This window comes from Peromyscus eremicus, chromosome 5 (genome assembly GCF_949786415.1).
Source record: "Peromyscus eremicus chromosome 5, PerEre_H2_v1, whole genome shotgun sequence".
Classification (NCBI taxonomy): Eukaryota; Metazoa; Chordata; class Mammalia; order Rodentia; family Cricetidae; genus Peromyscus; species Peromyscus eremicus.
In genome coordinates this window covers 61,374,776-61,393,739 of record NC_081420.1, presented here as the reverse complement: position 1 = coordinate 61,393,739, position 18,964 = coordinate 61,374,776, and the positions used below count along the sequence as shown (strand labels likewise).

Genomic DNA, 18,964 nt, shown 5'->3' with positions numbered 1-18,964 from the left:
ATTACCAACACTATTTCTAGGAACACATCAGTAATGCCCAACTAAAGGGCTGGAGGCTGAGTGCACAGCAATTGTTCTCTCCAATACCCTAACTGGTGATAGTAGAAGCATGGCCATTTATGGGTGAGCACCCTAAATCCAAGGCCTCACATTGACTTGCTGACTTTTCCTTAAAAGTCAAAAAGAACAAAACGTAAAACATGACTGATAGTTTTACCATCCACTGATGAATGTCAAAGCTCATTTTTAAAACCATCAGCTTCAAAATGAAAAGTAATGTGAAGCTATTTTTGGAAAGGCCAAGATGTCCTCACATTCTTACTGCACTGAATACTACAGGTCTGTAAAAGTCTGTATCAATTAATTAACAGATACAAAGCAGTCTGAATGTGATAATAGTTCAAGATCTCTTACTCAAAGCATTAGGTGTTTAAAAAAAAAAGTTTTAAAGAGGTGGGGGGAGTGAAGCAATGACTTTCTTTTAACCAGAGGAATCTGCCAGAATACAAATGCTGCTGCATTTATTAAAATGAAAACTGAGGGCCACCAACTCCTGATAATACCTGTGCCTGTGCGACCACAAAAAGTCAGCAACTGCATGTTAAAACAACACATGAAGCTGGGCAGCGGTGGCGCACGCCTTTAATCCCTGCACTCAGGAGGCAGAGGCAGGCAGATCTCTATGAGTTCAAGGCCAATCTGGTCTACAGAGTGAGTTCCAGGACATCCAGGACTACAAAAAAGGAACCCTGTCTTGTAAGACTAAAACAAAAACAATACATGCTTGGGTCTTTGTTGTTGCTGTTAATTTTAATCATTTCTATAAAGCCAGAAATGAATGGCTATAGAAATTCCTGGATAACTCTCTTCCCTCTATATGCTATTTTTTATTACGCCAGAGACTGAATGCAGGGCCCCATGCACGCTAACCATATATGTAATGACTGAACCACACCCTAAATAATAATAAACTTGGGATACAAACACACTCATCAATGGCTACAACACATTGTTTTCTCTTATCAACACTATAATCCCATATACAGAGCCCAGGTATAACAGAGCTGATTGTGACTGTCAGGCAGTGGACATACCTAGCCATGCCAGGATCCCTTCAAAATAGGAGCTGAGGCTGAAGCAGAGTGAACTGCCAGAACAGACCCTACTGCATGGTTAGGAATAAGGGTGTACATCCACATGCAAACACTGTATTTTTGCAGCTTATAGCAAACTTACAGACTAGTTTAACTGAGAAGATGTTTAGAAGATTAATAGGAGGGATGTCAAGAATGGCTGTTGTTTGGTGATGAGACAAAAGAAGATTGGGGCTTTCTCTCTCTCTCTCTCTCTCTCTCTCTCTCTCTCTCTCTCTCTCTCTGTCAGTGGTTGGTGCTCTGCCCTGCTATAATTAGCAGCAGCAGCTCAAGTTCTGTTCTTTTTTTTTTTTTTTAGACAAGGTTTCTTTGTGTAGCCCTGGCTGTCCTCAGACTCACAGAGATCCACCTGCCTCTGCCTCTGCCTCTGCCTCTCGAGTGCTGGGATTAAAGGCATGTACCACCACCCGACACAGCTCGTTCTTTAGCCACACAGTTATCATCAAGTAATTCTACTTAAATATATATATATATATATATTATCCTCAAGATTTACTTTAAGGATCTTTATGGAAGAGCTTTATAAAAGAAAAGAGAATTGCTCAAACACATCATGCTACCAGTATCTAATAGCAAACCATCGAGATCAGATAAAATAATGATAAATGTAAGCATTTAAAGACACAGAAAGAAGTCATGATATGCTGATAACATACTGTCACTATACACTGCAAACATAACCTACAGAGCAATTTGAACAACTAGATCCCAATCTTCAAGCTGGGCTGGAGAACTGGCTCAGCAGTTAAGAGCACTGGCTATTCTTCCAGAGGACCCAGGTTCAATTCCTACCACCCATACAACAGCATACAATATCTATAACTCCAGCTCCAGATCTGATACCTTCTTTTGGCCTCCAAAGGCACCAGGCATGCATATGGCACACAGACATACATGCAAGCAAAGCACCATATACATAAAACAAACAAAAAAGTCCAAAAAAAAAAAAAAAAAAAAAGTCCTAAATTAAAAAAAAAAAAATGGGGCAGGTGGGCTGGCAAGACAGAGGCAGTTGCTCCCAAGCCTGACAACCTCAGTGCGACCCCTGGGATCCATATGGTGAAGAGAGAGAACCAAATCCTATAAGCTGCTTTCTAACCTCCACAAGTGCTTGATGACTTGTATACACACATATACACACACACACACACACACACAAATATACATATGAATAATTTAAATAATCCTTAATAAACAAAGACAGGTATATTTACATTATATCTATGAATCAAAAGAAATCTAGAAGTATATACAGTTGATTATATAATGAGCTCACCATGCTTTCCTGTTTTTCCTCATTAGTAGTTACTAATTTTTTATAAGCATATTTGAATTTTATAATAAGAAAAAATGACTAAAATGTTTAATATATATACCCCCATATACATATATATATATGTATATTATATATGTATATATATTCTTGATAGTTAGGCATAGCCACTGAATAGGATTTGCTGTAAAAGAAAAAGAAAGGTTTGCTTTAAAATGACACTTGAGGGCCACAAAGTAGCTCATGACACAGAAATGTTACAGTACAGCTCTAGAGTAGAATTTTACCAACAGGAGGCTACTCACAAGACACTTACGGCTGTGTGAAGTCACGAGTGATGAAATCAGAACTCTTGAAAAGCAGGAAGATGTCACTGAGAGTTTTACACTTCAGAGAACTGTTCATTGCTATCCAGTATGCATCCTAAACAATAAACATGTGTGAGTTAAGACACACCCCACAGCTGCAGCACATAAATGAAAGCAACAATGCACCTCAAGGGTTTAGAGAGCACAGCCAAGCAAATTTTAGCAGAACTGTCAGATGTCAGATATACTTCTCAACAAAAAGAGCATGACCAGTGCACGCCAGACACTCAGTTATGCATACTGAAGACCAAGATGGTTCAGTAGGTAAACACTTCCCAAAAGCCTGGATCACCTAAGTTCAATCCCTAGGCTACACATGGGAGGAGAACCAAGTCCTACAAATTGTCCTCTGACCTTGAAGTGTGTGTGTGCACAAATATACCCACAAAACAAATAAACAAATATAATTTTTAAAAAAAAGTGTAGTTATGCACACTGAGATAGTAGGATCCACACATTTCAGCCCAGGGCAAAATACTTTCCAATGTTTTTCATGTTAACATGGAAGGCAGGTTAATGAAGTTACATACATCAGCTAAAAGATTCAAATGGTAAAGAAACAGCTACTCTCCAGAATAAAAGCAGTCATTTCCATCCTTCCTGTTTAGGGAGACCGACAGACAAACATCCAGACTTGGATGGTCAGCACAGTTAAGCCCCTATTTATTCAAACAGAAAGGAAGAAAGTAAAAGTCTCAACCATCGCATCCTAAAACAGCGACTGTGCTAGACATGTGGACATAAGGGAACAAGGTTCAGAGGGTGTGACTAAGTCACACTTCCATAGATAAACCAGACACAGGATAAAATACACACTGAAAAACACTGGTGATTACCAAAACTACCCAATTATCCACACTACATGGAAGAAAGCAATGGTGCATACAAGTCAATCAATAAACAAATGGACAAGTAAGGAATTTGCAACCAAAAATAATCTTCCCATCTTAATTGGAAAACAAAGAAATTTAAAACATTACTCACACAGACATGAAAAGTTGACTGAGAAACTAAAAATGAATTTAAAAAGTTCTAAATGACATAAATTTCTCCCAATGAAAAAGACAATAACTTCTGGTTAAAGAAAGTATACCCATCATATTTAATTCCACTAAATATGGTTTACAAATATGCTCTGTATGTACACAGCAAACCACACAGCTGAATAAAAAAAGAATGCAACTGTCAACTCCAAGGAAATTAAAATATAAAATAAGAAAATGCTAATAATCGTAGTAAATGTACACCAGGTGAGTACATGGTGTTTGCAAAGTGAAACCCAGTGGAAACACTGACTACTGGGAGAAACAAAAGGCACCCCCAAAATGAACATACACTTCCTGCCGCTGTGCACAAGCTCATGTGTGGGAGCCGGGTATGTACTGATGCAAAGATCAGAGAACAACTTTCCAGAGTTGGTTCTTGCATGGTGGTGCTGGCGCACACCTTTAATCCAGCACTCAGGAGACAGAGGCAGGCAGATCTGACCTCTGTGAGTTCGAGGCCAGCCTGGTCTAGAGAGCGAGTTCCAAGACAGGCTCCAAAACTACACAGAGAAACCTTGTCTCTTAAAAAAAGAAAAAAGAAAAAAAGAGTTGGTTCTCTCCTGCCTTGTCGGTCCCCGAGATTAAACTCGGGTTAGCAGGCTATCCCACTCCGGTCCAGCATACTTCTTAGAACTTTTCAACAGAGAAAATCTCGCTCTACTGAGTAGGTGATGTTTTAAAACATGCAGACTATGAACAGAAGGCGGATTCCGGCACAACTGACACCACAGGAGGTCAGACTGTCTTTGGGCAGAATACATAGTTTGCTCAGACCCAGGGTAATACATGCAGAAAAATCAAGAGAATAAAACAGAGGGAAAATATAATAAACTCCACAGATTTTTTCTGGAATTAGGAATATAATCAGATCTTCCATGGAGCTATAAAATGAAATAAAGAGCAAAACAAAAAAGTACTCAAATAATAAGATTTTTTTATGTGCGCCTACCCTTGGGGCACTCCAGTTAAGCTTAGGGAAGACATTACCCCCCAGCAAATTGATAGCTTCCTGGACTTGAGTGTTGAACTCAGGAAATTCTGGTGCCTACAGAGACAGAGAACAAACCATGAGCAAGTCAACAACACCAGACACGGAAAATATGATCAATAACTCAAGGTTGTAGTCAGAATGTTAAAAACAGAATTATTTAGGATACAAATTATTGTTCTTATTCCCCCACTCGATTAAATAAAATCAGCAAGGAAATAATATTTACCAGAAAGAGAAATAATCAACTTCTCAACAGGTACTTTCCAAAACGATCAAAACTCCTATCTCTGAAAACACAGCTGTCCCCGAGTACATGGTCCCTGAAGAACAAATCACTGGTTCTTTCTGAAGACTTACATAACACCGGCATCTAAAGCCATCTCTGATGCCATATGCCCTGAAATCCCACCACTTGGCAAGTAGAAGCAGGAATTAGGAGCTCAAGACCCTTGGCTATATAGCAAGTTCAAGGTCAGCCGGGGTTAAGGCAGTGTGTAAGTGCACTCTGCACAACAAGAATAAAGACTTCAGTTTAGACCCTCAGTACAAAAGCCAGGCATGGCTGCCCACACCTATAACCCCAGCACTGGGAGGGCAGAGACAAGCAGACTGCAAGAGCTCACTGCCCAGCCAGCTCAAGTTTATTGAGAGACCCCCTTTTAAAGGCAATGAGATGAAGAGCAACAGAGGACCACACCCAGTATCTTCCTCCGGCTTCATGAACATGGACACATGGACACATGGACACATGGACACATGGACACACACACACACACACACACACACACACACACACACACACACGGACTAATGAGAGCTAGTATTTTTCAAAAGAAGAGACTGGGGTATTGCTTGTACATACACTCCGGGTCTCAGAAATAGCACTCAATGTTTAAAGGGCCATTTATGGGAAATGTTCAGTGAAAACAAAAAATACATGATGTGATAAACTATACCTAAATGCTACTATTTACAGGCAAGTTTTAATACAAGCAAAAATCCCAAATAGTACCTCGGTAAGTTAAAATGTCCTTTTCTTTTTGGTTGAGTTAGACAGGCTCAGTCTAGTGTTTGTTTCAACCAGGAAGTGACAGAAATACTACTATTCAACAGGAAGATAGGCTTGACTGCCAATAGGCCCTGCCTTAGGCTTTAGGTAAATATCAAGGGGGATGGAATGAGGATAATCTCTTCTGTCACTCTCCAACTGCATTCGCCTCTAGGGAGGGGGTTGCTGCCCCCTACTGGGCAACTGCAGGTTCTGAAAAAAATTAACCAAACTCCATAGTAGAAAAATATTCTGACAAAGTCTAAAATTATCCACACACTACAAAACCCAGATGGCGCCTATGGACTCTCAAAGATCTAGCTCAGTGAAGAAAAAGAAAAAAACTGAGAAGATTCTGGGGAAAAGGCCAAAAGAGTAAGTTCTTAAAAATGGAAATGTATCTCCCAATTAGAAACAACTCATTGGTAGGTTTCGTTTGATTTGTGGGCTAAGACTTGATCCCTGGCCTGTGCGTGCAGTCAAGCACTCTAACACTAAGAAACACTCTCAGCTCTAGAAAGGGTTAATTGTAAGCAAGATGCCAACCTATAGGCTGGTTAACAAGTTCTTTCACTATCTGATAGACTGTACCCTATCTCTCTTCCACTAGACTACCATCAACTCAGCATAGACACAGTCATGAAGAGCTGTCTATGAACATTTGAGTTAGGAATCCTGTATTCCCACTTGTCTCTCCCATCAAAAGGATGTAGGATTGGTGTCATGCAAATTACTTCCTCATAATCACCAGAAGCTGCTGGTCTGGCTGTCCTCGGGCTGTCAATAAAAGCCACTTATCTAAGTTCTGCATCAGCAGTAGCTTCTATAAGAGATACAACTGGGGCAGTAGAGATGGCTCAATGGTTAAGAGCACTGGCTGCTCTTCTACAGGACCCGGATTCAATTCTCATCACCCACATAGCAGTTCACAGCTGTCTGTAACTCCAGTTCCAGGAGATCCTAACCTCCCTTCTGACCTCCACAGGCAACAATCAGGAATGTGGTGCACAGACGTAAAAGCAGGCAAAACACCCATACACATAAAATTTAAAATAATAATTGCAAAGACAAAATAATTTTATTTTCCTACTCCACAAAGCATTGCATAGAAGGACTGCTGTATTTCATACATTTTGCTTTGGTTTTTGCAGTGCTAAAGATTGACTCCAGGGCTATGTGCACTTTAGGCAATCTGCAAAAACCCTTGGGTTTTTTGTTTGTTTGTATTGTTTTGCTTTTTTTTTTTTTTTTTGAGACAGGTCTTCAGGTAGCACAGGCTGACCTAAAAATCACTGTGTAGTCAAAACTGGCCTTGAACTCTTGACCCTCACTCTTGATCTTCATTTCGCTGGAATCACTGCCATGCACCACTACGCCCAGGTCTGTTTATTACATTTTAAAAGATTTGACTGGTTCTCTCAATCTTCAAAAGCATTCAACCTTATGAAATACTAAACCATGAATCCTACAGAAAAATGTAAATTATAAAAGTTGACATATAGCACACCATTATGTGATTTTCACTGTGAACAACTTGGTAAACTATAGCTAACTTTAGCTAAGTCCTATGGGTATCCTGAAAGGGATCCAGTTACCATCTCTCCCATCCCAGAGGATTACATATTCACTTAATACTCCTGATCATTATGCCTTTTCTTTACATTCTATTTTTAACCAATTTTAATACCTGCACCTGGTTCCTCCAAAAGTTAAAAGTAAAATCTTTAAAAATGTGTTAAATAAAGTTTCATATCTGCATCGGAATCATGATTTTTATACTCTGAAAATGACTAATAAACAGGTGACATTAATATTATTGTTTCAAGCTCACAGCTCAATTGCCAGTTTTGAACACAGACACCAGTCAGTTGTCCAGGGGGAAGTTCCCATTGTGAGTGGGATAAAAACCCACACATTCAATTGATATCCCTAGACTTTCTGATGTCTCATCAGCTGCCTTTCTAACCTCAATTCCGCACCACAATCATTCAAAGGCTAGGTTTCTTTTTTCCTTTTTCTTTCTTTTTCTTTTTTGGTCCTAATTGTTTTTAAGAACTACAAAATGTATATAAAAAGTTATATTTGCTCATGTTCCTAGATTGAAACATTCAACAATTTGGCATATTTAACTCGAACCTTATGTGTTTTGCTTGTTTTACTTTTTCTTTATCTAGTGAAGCAAAACTAAATTGTTAGTTGTAGATTTCTTTTTCTTTTTTTTTTTCTTTGTGGAGCTGAGGATGGAACCCAGGGTGTTGCGCATGCTAGGCAAACACTCTACCACTGAGCTAAATCCCCAATCCCAGTTGTAGATTTCTTAAAGGAAAAATGTTCCTGAGAGCAATAAAGATCCTGACCATCATTATAAACCTAGTGTATATTCTTCTACATTCATGACTTTAACTCAATAGTACACATACTTGTCCATAAATATGGCATTCTAAGAATTTTATATAATACTATCACTTGCTATGCACACTTTTATCTTTTTAAGGTTTCATTTTTTTTTTTTTTTTATCTTATGTGTATGACTGTTTCGTCTGTCTGTATGTATGTACTGTGTTGTATCCAAGTCTGGCACCATAGAGTCCAGCAGAGGTCAACAGGTCACTCAGAACTAGAGTTATAGCTGGCTATAAGCTGCCATGTGGGTCCTAGGAACCAAACCTGGGTTGTCTGGAAATGCAACCAGTGCTTTTGACCGCTGAACCATCTCTCCAGTCCCTATGCACACTTTTAACAACTTGATTTGGAGGAGGAACACTGAGATGAATCCAAGTTGCATTGTCTTTTAGCTGTATTTCCCAATTACAAGTTCACCATGGTGCTTTTGAAGTCTTGATTATTACTTCTGTCTTTGTTTTTGAGACAAGGCCTAGTTTTTCAGCCCAAGATGGAGCCCAGATTGCAGTCCTCACACCTGAGTCTCCTGAGTGCTAGGATTATATGCATGTTGATTCATACTCATTCTCTCTTTGGCATATGGGGGTGTTCCTCATTTGATAGCTTTTTAATTATACTAGTGAATGATTTACTTTGGATTTTCCTTCAATGGACCAGGCTTCAATATCTCCTCGGCTAAGAATTATCCATCCATGAGTGTTCCTACTGCCCATCTCTACTTAATTCTACCTGGAGAACCTAATTACTTAAATAGACATTAGCTTTTTATTGTAAAATGATGTCAGACTTCCAGAAATGTAAGATCAGCAAGAATGCTCACATACTATTCAGACTGTCTCCTTTTCACCGCATCGGCTTTATCATGGTTCCCCAAGCCCTACTCTCTATGCATGTCTATTTATTTATCTTTACATTGCGTAATGAATTCTTTCCCCATGCCATTTTAGAACACACTGCAATCACTAAGTCCCTTTATCCCTAAATATGAATATTCATTCCCTAAAAAGCTGTTTAAACATTCTTTGATAAAAGAGTAAAGTGATCGCAATCAGGAGGCTTACAGAAATCGAACATCATTGCCTACTTTCTAGGTGGTATTGAAGCATGCCCACTGCCCTAACAGTCTTTTATAGCAAAAGAAAAATCAGAACTTTTTTCCTTATCTAGAGTCCAGTCTGAAGCATCCACTGTAGTTAGGTGTCACGTTTCATTAATTTCTATAACCTCTAAGTTAGTTCCTCTCTCTGTGGTACTTACTGTTCATGACTTTGATATTTTTAAAGAGTATATAGAGAGTTGGTTTCTGGTTCTTTTTGTCATGTCCCCATCATCCTTTTCCATTTCCTTAGTTTCTGGCATAGCAAGCTACTGTGGGTCATCTTACTTTCCCAACTTCAGTCCTAGGTTTCTCTAAGAAGTTTCAGTTTAGTGGCGAATAGTATTCAGAAGCAAGCATAATGGCATGAAGTATGTTCCCTGCTACTATGAAGAATGACACTGATTCTGTACTTTCTCAGTACACAGGAGCATGGAAAACACACACACACACACACACACACACACACACACACACACAGAAAGAGAGAGAGAGAGAGAGAGAGAGAGAGAGAGAGAGAGAGAGAGAGAGCGCGCGCGCGCGCACACTCTGATTTCAAGACTTGTCTATTTATTTATTGTATGAGTTCACATGCAATGTGTGTGTAGGGGTGCCCAAAGGCCAGAAGCCATATAGCATGAGATCTCCTGGAGCTGAAGTTACAGGTGGTTATAAACCACCTGATATAGATGCTGAAAATTGAACCCAGGACTTCTATATTAGCAGCAAACATTTTTGCCCACTGAGCCATCTCTCCAGTTCCCACTGTTCTGATTTTAAAGTTTGTGTTTCTCCAAAATTCATGTCAAACCTTAATCCCAACCACAGTGATATTGGGAGGTATGACGTTTGCAAAGTTAAATCATGGGGGGCTAGCTATACCTTCATAAATAGAGTTAATAGCTGCAGAAAGGACATCAGAGAATCCTCCAGCTCTTCATCTTCCCTGCCTCCTTAGCAATAAGGGGCTACCTTGAAGCAGAGATAACCTCTCCCCAGACACTATGTGTACCTTGTTCTTGGGTTTCCTCTGAGAAACAAATCTCTCTTGTTTCTAAGTTACTCAGTCTGGGAAGGGGACACATGACACGAGAGCAGAAAGAGAAGCTACTTGAGAAGAACGGGAGCACAAGGAGAGGAGAGAAGACACTGGGGAAACAAAGAGCCAAGTGTGACAACACACATGCATGGAGAGGTCATGATGAAACCCATCTCTTTAGATATGTGAAGTACCTGCTTTCCATGAGCGATCCCCAGAAGTCACATAAAAACTCAAGGCTCACATCAAGGTAGAGTGGGAATAGGAAGAAACCTGGGGCTTGCTGGTCAGCCAGCCTAGCCTAATTGACAAGTTCCAGCCAATGATAGACTCTGTCTCAAATGAAGTGAATGATGTTCTCTCTCTCTCAATCTCTCTTCTATTTCTTGTTTTTTTCAGACAGGGTTTCTCGTGTAACAGTCCTAGCTGTTCTGGAACTCACTTTGTAGACTAGGTTGGCCTCGAACTCACAGAGATCCACCTGCCTCTGCCTCCCAAAATAGCATTCTTAATAATGATACCCAAGGTTGTCCTCTGGACTCCACATGCACATGGACATGTGTGCATGTGCACCTACATACATGTGCACCTGCAAACATACACATAATGAATAAATATTAACAAACAGAAATAAATTGTCCAGTTATAGTAATAATACATTGTCTATCCATCTATATTATTTAAATGTGAGCTCATATACTAATTAAGATCCAGGTCAAATGTATCAGTGGATGGATGGCTCCGTATCCATAAGTATATACATAGCACAAAGTGGGTGGGTAATCAAAAAGAGGACATAAAGTTGGGAGTGGAGATGAGAGTGGGTCTGAGAGTCCGGGGGAGAAGTAAATATGAATATGATCAAAATGCACTGTATGTAGATATGAAATTCTCAAAGAGTTCATAGAAATATTTTATTTTAAAAATCCTGGCCACGGGGCTGGAGAGATGGCTCAAGCAGATAAGAGCACTGCCTGCTCTTCCTAAGGTCCTGAGTTCAATTCCCAGCAACCACATGGTGGCTCACAACCATCTGTAATGAGATCTGATGCCCTCTTCTGGCCTGCAGACAGAACATTGTATACATAATAAATAAATCTTAAAAGAAAAAAAAAATCCTGGCCACATGTTGCTTCCCATTGAAGCATTTCTAGATGTTCCCGGTTAACTGTTCCCTCTGTTTTAAAATCCTGACCATCTCCCTCCTACCTTAAGTCATCCTTCTCCCTGGTTTACAAACCCTCTGATGGCAGAAATTGAATAAATACCTTTGTCCCACAAAGCCCAAGTTAACGGCCTGAGTATGATAGAATCACACTGAGCTGAATGGGATTTTCACATATAAGCGTGATATGTATGGCATCTGGAATAAACAAGACAAAAATTCCCATCTCCGCATCTGTTAGCACGGTAATCTAAGGAAATAGCATCACTTTTAGATATCTCCATGTCTTCTCATGTATCCTTGAAATTGTATCTCTTTAATTGAAATAAACAAAGTACTTTTGAGTAGTACTTCAGTCTCACTTGAAAGAAATAACTTTATGCCATTTAAATATCTTTGAATAAATGAATACAGACTTTCCACTTTAATTCCTCTTCATCTGGGAACCTCAGAGCTAATATTTGGCTTGATTCCATTTTTCAGGATCTAACAGAAGCAAGCTGAGCATCAAATATGTACTCTTGATATTTCTTTTGTAAGGAAAAGGGGAAGAGGGCAAACTATGCTTGCCTGTTAAGCAATGACATAAGCTGTTTCTACAAACAGTAAGTGATCACCCACAGACAGTGAGGCACCCCAAGGCACGCTCATCACACTCAGAGGCAGGCACTTAAGCCTTGAGGCCCATTCTTGTGCAACAGTGTGAGGCTGCCCCATGTTGGTGCGGCTTTGCTCTTACCGTAAGTGTCGCTGTGTTCTCATCATCGGACCACTGCATGGACGAGGAGAGAAAGAACACATTCAATTTAAATACCATACTGGGATAACAAAGGCAGTATGCTACCTAAAAATGACACACAGGAGACATCTGTCCCTGAACATGCTATATGAGGAGACAGCTCAGTAGGTAAAAGCACTTGCTACTCAAGCATGAAGGCCTGAGTTCTAATCTTCAATTCCCACATAAAAAACCAGAAGTGGCTGGGCATGCCTGGAACCCTAGTGTTGGAGTGGGGTTGAGGGTATCCCTGGGGCTTGCAGGCCAGTGTTAGCCTAGCTGAAAAGCAGTGAGCTCCAAGTTCAGCAAGAGAACATCCCAAGGAAATACAATGGAGACTGACAGAGCAGGATACTGGATGTCCTTCACTGGCCTCTGCAATGCACACATATGGGGCACATACATAGTATGCACAAACATATATACCACACACATACACCATGTATATGTATCTATGACATATCTATGTCAAAGTAAGACTTTCATGTAATAAAACGTAAGGTAAGATCTGTCAAAAGCATTTCAGAGATTGTCTAAATGAGAACAGATACTAAACAGACTGTTCTCTACTGACCTGTGTTTCTTCTGCTTCATTGTCACTGTCTGGCTGGGAACATGTTGGCGGATCTTCCCTAAGAAAACATAAAGCAAAATTTAACTGAGAAAAATACTTTGGTGCCATGAAGTCATAATTTCAAATGTATTGAATTTATAAATTAGTAAGTAAGTAAATAAATAAATAAGATAAAGGCAAAACAGATAGCTTTAGGTTTGGAGATTAATATAAACAAATGTTCACTTCTTGAGACAGAAGCTAATAAAAATATGGAATTAAAATAAATAAACGCCAGGAGGTTGTAACGCACACCTTTAATCCCAGCACTCAGGAGGCAGAGGCAGGTAGATCTCTGAGTTAGAGGCCAGCCTGGTCCAGGACAGCCAGGGCTACACAGAGAAACTCTGTCTCAAAAAACCATAGACAGATGGATGTATGAATGTATGAATGTATGGATGAATGGATAAATAAATAAAATGTGGAATTAATGGGAGTATACTGCCAGTAAGAGATGGCAGAATAAAAATGTTCTGCCTGCTCAGAAATCACTCAAACCAGGAAGAAAAAAAACCAAACTCCATTTCTATTAACATTGTAAGAATCATGTACAACTTTGATCCAAATATTTGAGGAAGTGGTAGTGAAGACAGGGAAGACAGACAGGATGAGGGCAGATACAGAGGGGAATGGGAAGAGCTATCCACACAGCTCTGGAACAGCACTGGGCGCAAAACCAAGACTTCTTGTTTGTACGAGGAAAACTGAGCATGTGCGATGGTGTCAAGATTACTCTGGATCTACACAAGGAAGAAAGTAAAAGGCGGGATGGAGAGAGGAAAGGAGGCAGGCAGGCAGGCCCACGAACTTCCCACATATTTCTTTGCAGGGTTACTCTGCCTTTCCACACATCACATTCCAGAATATATTTCCCCATCCCTCTAATTTAGACTAGCTTCAAGACTCATTCTGACCCACACAATTTATCGAAAGCAATAGCACCTGACTCTGTACTAGGTCACCAGTAGTCCTCACAGCCTCCTCACATCGCTCTGTAAAGAAGCTAATGCTCGTCTTACTGAGGATGAGGTGGTCCACATGGAAAAGGAGACCCAAGGAAAAGGAGACCCAAGTGAGAGCTTTAACTGTCAGACATGTGAGGTAGTCCATCTTATGATGACCCACCTCAGGCTGGTCACCAAATGACTACAGCCATGTGACTTTAGCAAGACCAACAGAAGACTTGCCCAGGGCTGAGGATGAAGAAGATTAATTTTTCCATATGTACCAGTTAAAAAGAGCACAGCCCACAGTTGGTTGGACATTAGCAGATATCATGAGATTCCCGACTCAGAAACAAAGGGCTCTGTTACTCACAGGACAGCACAAAGCATCTCTGAATTAGTTCCCTCTGAACTCTCCAGTCTTACAGGGTCAGCACAGAGTGGCCCGAGTTTGCAGGACAACTGAAGGGCTGTCCTCTTAAGGAGTCTCATCTTTTACAAAGAGATCCAAGTACACCTGCTCCATGCATAACCCAGGGAGATAGCTAAGCTGCTTCTATTCTGGAGGGAGACACCCTCTCTCCTCCTCAGGCTGCCTGCTATGTATAAACACTCCTGGAAAGATGGTCAAGAAAGATGGCCGTGATTCTGCTTGCAAGATATGCAGCAATGTGAGAGACGCTGCCAGGAATCAGTGACAAACAAAACGGGCCCTGGTTTAAGCTGCTAAGTTTGAGGTGCTGTGTTATGCTGCAATAGGTAAGGGATCAAGATGATTATTATGCAATATGAAATATAGAACATAAAATCCCATACCATTTACCTAGAAAAAAAAAAAAGCAAAAACCAGAATGACATGGAACTTTTAGATCGAAAGATAGTGAAAAGGAAAAAGACAGAAACATAGGATAGCTTCGGGACCTGGATCAAAATCCAACAGTCCCTTCTGCCTCTTCAAAAGGGCATTTTATAACAATGCCAAGGGACGAAGCAAAAGACCTCCCCCTTGCTAGATCACAGCACACCGCACAGCCAAGTGTAGACCCTTCCAAACACCTGGTAACCACACCCGTGGTCAAATCATCCCCTTATGCAGCCTTGCTGGGTAAAGCAAGCTCAGATTCTTAGACCCTGAGTAAGTTCTTACTAGGAAACCTCTGTGGGTCTCTACAGGTACTACATTCTTGTTTCTCTTAGTTTACCATTTTATTGAAACAAGCTCTAGAATGCATACGGGAAAAGCTTTTGAATATATACATATATGAAAACATTTTTATTCCTATCTCTCATATTCATGGTGGTGAGTGGAGTAGTTGGCTTAATATGAACTTCTAGGCAGAAAATTGCTCAAATTCAAACTTTGAAGGCAAAATTTACTGTCTTTCAATATGCTCTAAGGTCCCATGTACTATGTTCTACAGTCCCAGCTTTGTGAACTGCCACCTGTGCTGGGATGGGCATCTGGTGATGCAGCTGACTGTGAGTCATTTCTGTTCCTGGAAGTAATCCCTCCCCCATATTCTTCTAAGTGGCTCCAATATAACAAATTAGTTCACCAAACTGGACTTAGGTCTGTCACCAGTCCCCGATATGGGGCGAGTAGACACCTGCTTACATCTCCCCATGAATGGTGTTATAGAACACCCTCAACTAACACTGTTCATTCCACATGGTGCTTGCCAATACCTGAGACTCGTGCAAGCATCTGACGGATGAAAAGTCAATACAGAAGGCTCTTCAATGTCCACAGCATGGAAATGTATAAAATGTCTTCTAACATTAGGGGTCAGTACTACTGTGAGTTATTATATATACTACACTTGGGAGCAGCAGCTTCCTTTTCAGTGCACAAGATTCAACTCAGACTTAAACTTACCATGTTAGCCAGAACCCTAATACTGAGCTTGCAGTCTTTTTTCTTTTTTTTTTAAATTATTTCCTTATCCTTTAATTACACCACACTAATGAGACTCTACTTTAACGATTTTCAAGTTATTAAAAGGTTATCAATGGCCAGGGAGTGGTGTATCATGCCTGTAATCCCAGCACTCAGGAGGCAGAAGCAGGCAGATCTCTGAGTTTGAGGCCAGCCTAGTCTACAGAGCAAGCTCCAGGACAGCCAGAGCTACACAGAGAAACCCTGTCTTCAAACACAAACAAAAAAAGAAAGAAAGAGAGGGCTGGAGAGATAGCTCAGGGGATTGGAGAGATAGCTCAGCGGTTAAGAGTACTGGCTGCTCTTCCAAAGGACGTGGGTTCAATTCCCAGCACCGACATGGCAGCTCCTAATTGTCTGTAACTCTAGTTCCAGAGAATCTAGCAACCTCACACAGACAAAACAATGGACATAAAATAGGAACAAATAAATAATTTAAAAAAATTTTTTTAAAGAAAGAAAAAAACAAAAAAAGAAAAGGGGTAATCAATGCCAGAAATACAATCCAGAAAGCTACACTAAAAATCCAGCAGGCAATAACAAGGCCAACTGGCACACACAGTAAAGTTCAGGCCAGTGTGGAATATGATAAAACTGTTTCAAAAACACACACAAGGGGGCTGAGGAGGTGGGTCAGGAGCAAAAGCACTTGCTGTGCAGCCATGAGGACCTGAACATCAATCTCAAGGACGTGCTTATTTGTTTATTTACTTTGAGATAGGCTTTCACTGTGTAGTACAGGTTGGCCTGGAAATTGCTGTGTAGACCAGGCTGGCCTTGAGCTCACAGAGGTCCATCTGCCTCTGCCTCCTGAATGAAGAGGATGGTATGCCTAGGCTAATCTATTCACCCATGCAAAAATGTTGACTTAATCGGTACACCATTTCTTTATGATTATAAAGAATTGTTTTCTGATATACTTTACCTTCCTGAAACCACCAGAGTCCCATCGTCAAGTAAATAGTCTTTCACATTCTGAGGAAGTGGGAGAATGACACTGGAAAAAAACAAAATATACCAAAAAAGGGCATCATTTAAAAGGATTAGCACAGAGGAGAGATGTAGACAGATTTTTGGGAGGGGAGGGGGCATCAGCTCATTAAAAAAAAAAAACCACGGAGACTTATTATTAATTAGGAAAGCTTGGATTATAGCTTAGGCTTGTTTCTAACTAGCTCAGTATAATATGAATACACACTTCAGTTTACATAATTACCACAGTAGTTCTTACAGTGAAATAAGAAAAAATACCAGCCAAATCCAGAGAACCAGATAAAAATCACAACTGATCAGAATGCTGAGAATGAGTGACGATGGAATGCTCACCTCTAAACGGGACATCTATAGAAACCTCACACCTGAGGTTCAGAGAACATTGCTAAAGAGTCAGGGGGTGGGGAGGAGCACTAGAGAATGCTGTTTTCTGGACATGATGTGGCACTGCACTCATGAACTCCCAGCAGCTGTGGTTACCAACAAAAGATCAGACAAACAAAATCCCAGCATGAAGCGGGGTGGGGAGCTCACAAGCCCCACTCCCAGCTGAGAGCAATTGACAATCGATGGTTGCTGTGGGAAAAAGGGTCGTTTTCTTAGGTGATGTGGCTACTGGAAGATTGCCCAAACTCCAGTGGGTGGCCTTACCCCCATGCACACACAGGCATCACTAACTGAACTGAGATATTAAAAAAAAAAAAAAAATACAGGACAGGAAGTTGGGAAGTAGACTGTGTTACTTAAACCTGAGAGTATAAGGGGGAAATGGCATGAATAGGATCAAAATACATTGTATACATATATGAAGTTCTCAAGGAAGAAATAAAAATTATTTTTAAAAATAAATTTGCATAATCAGCTTTGAAGCAAAAATAATAAAACACTAAATAATAATTCTAAGACAATAGTCAGAAGGTATATTTTCAGCACTAAAGCAGACAATGGCTGCCACATGCTCAAATTCAAACTTTGAAGGCAAAATTCACTGTCTTTCAATATGCTCTAAGGTCCCATGTACTATGTTCTACAGTCCCAGCTTTGTGAACTGTTACCTGTGCTGGGATGGGCATCTGGTGATGCAGCTGACTGTGAGTCATTTCTGTTCCTGGAAGTAACCCCTCCCCCATATTCTTCTAAGTGGCTCCAATATAACAAATTAGTTCACCAAACTGGACTTAGGTCTGTCACCAGGACCCGATGTGGGGACTTGATTTGTCTGGATTGTGGAAGGGCTGTCTTGTTAGGTGCTAGTGGCATCACCAAGTTAAATAGGGGAAAAGGTTTCAAAAAGAATACATGCTTTTAGTCTGGACAGGTAAGAAGGCTTAGTGGGTAAAGGTACCTGTCATCAAGTCTGATAATGAGGTTCAATCCCCAGGACTCACACGGTGGAAGGAGAAAACGGAATCCTGTTATGTTGTCCTGTAACCTCCACATGCCCAACACACACACATACACATACACATACACACACACACACACACACACACACACACAAATTAAATAAATAAATGAATAAATAAACATTTTAAAGGTGGGTTTAGGTAACACAGCTTAGTCATAGACTGCTTAGTGATACCATAAAATCCCACTTACTGGCTTATTTCCACTATCATCTTCATATGCATGGCATACATTTTAAGTGAATTAAAATATTAAATCCAAAAGGTAACAAGCAACATTTCTGTGTGTGTTTACTATGTATTAGAAAGAGCAGCAGCAGTTTAAGTATTTTATTTTATGTAACACTCATGACAATCCTACTACTTCCTGTGTTTTCCAAATGAGGTTCAGGGAGATGAAGTAATTTGCTGAAGATGCTGATAGAACCAGAATTCAAACTCAGACAGATGGTTCTGACGCTAGAGTCTGACTGTTAATCACTGTATGCTTATTCTGCTTAAGGCGAAGGTACACTATGTCAGAGGTTACAACAGACAGTTACACAGACACCAAAGGACAGTTCTTAAGAAAATTCAGGGCCAGGCTGGGAATGGTAGTGCAGTCTGTATCCCCAGCACTTGGGAGACTGAGATAGGAAGGTTACCAGTTTGATAACCAGACTCTTTCAAAAAGATAGAAAAAATGAACAAAAAAGGATTTTCAGCACAAAA

The 18,964-nt window shown here is 40.3% G+C and overlaps 1 protein-coding gene across 2 annotated transcripts in view; it reads right to left on the bottom strand.

Annotated features, from left to right (window-relative positions):
• The window catches only part of Cdc123 (cell division cycle 123), a 52,212-nt gene that overhangs the window by 31,234 nt on the left and 2,014 nt on the right, over nt 1-18,964 (bottom strand). The window contains exons 2-6 of one of the 2 annotated variants that reach the window (XM_059263557.1): nt 16,780-16,851; nt 12,936-12,993; nt 12,323-12,355; nt 4,791-4,886; nt 2,744-2,850 (exon numbers count right to left, since the gene is read on the bottom strand). In XM_059263557.1, coding sequence (XP_059119540.1) covers nt 2,744-2,850; nt 4,791-4,886; nt 12,323-12,355; nt 12,936-12,993; nt 16,780-16,851 — 366 coding nt within the window. The remainder of the gene's footprint in view (nt 1-2,743; nt 2,851-4,790; nt 4,887-12,322; nt 12,356-12,935; nt 12,994-16,779; nt 16,852-18,964) is intronic. The other variant, XM_059263558.1, reaches the window with a different exon arrangement.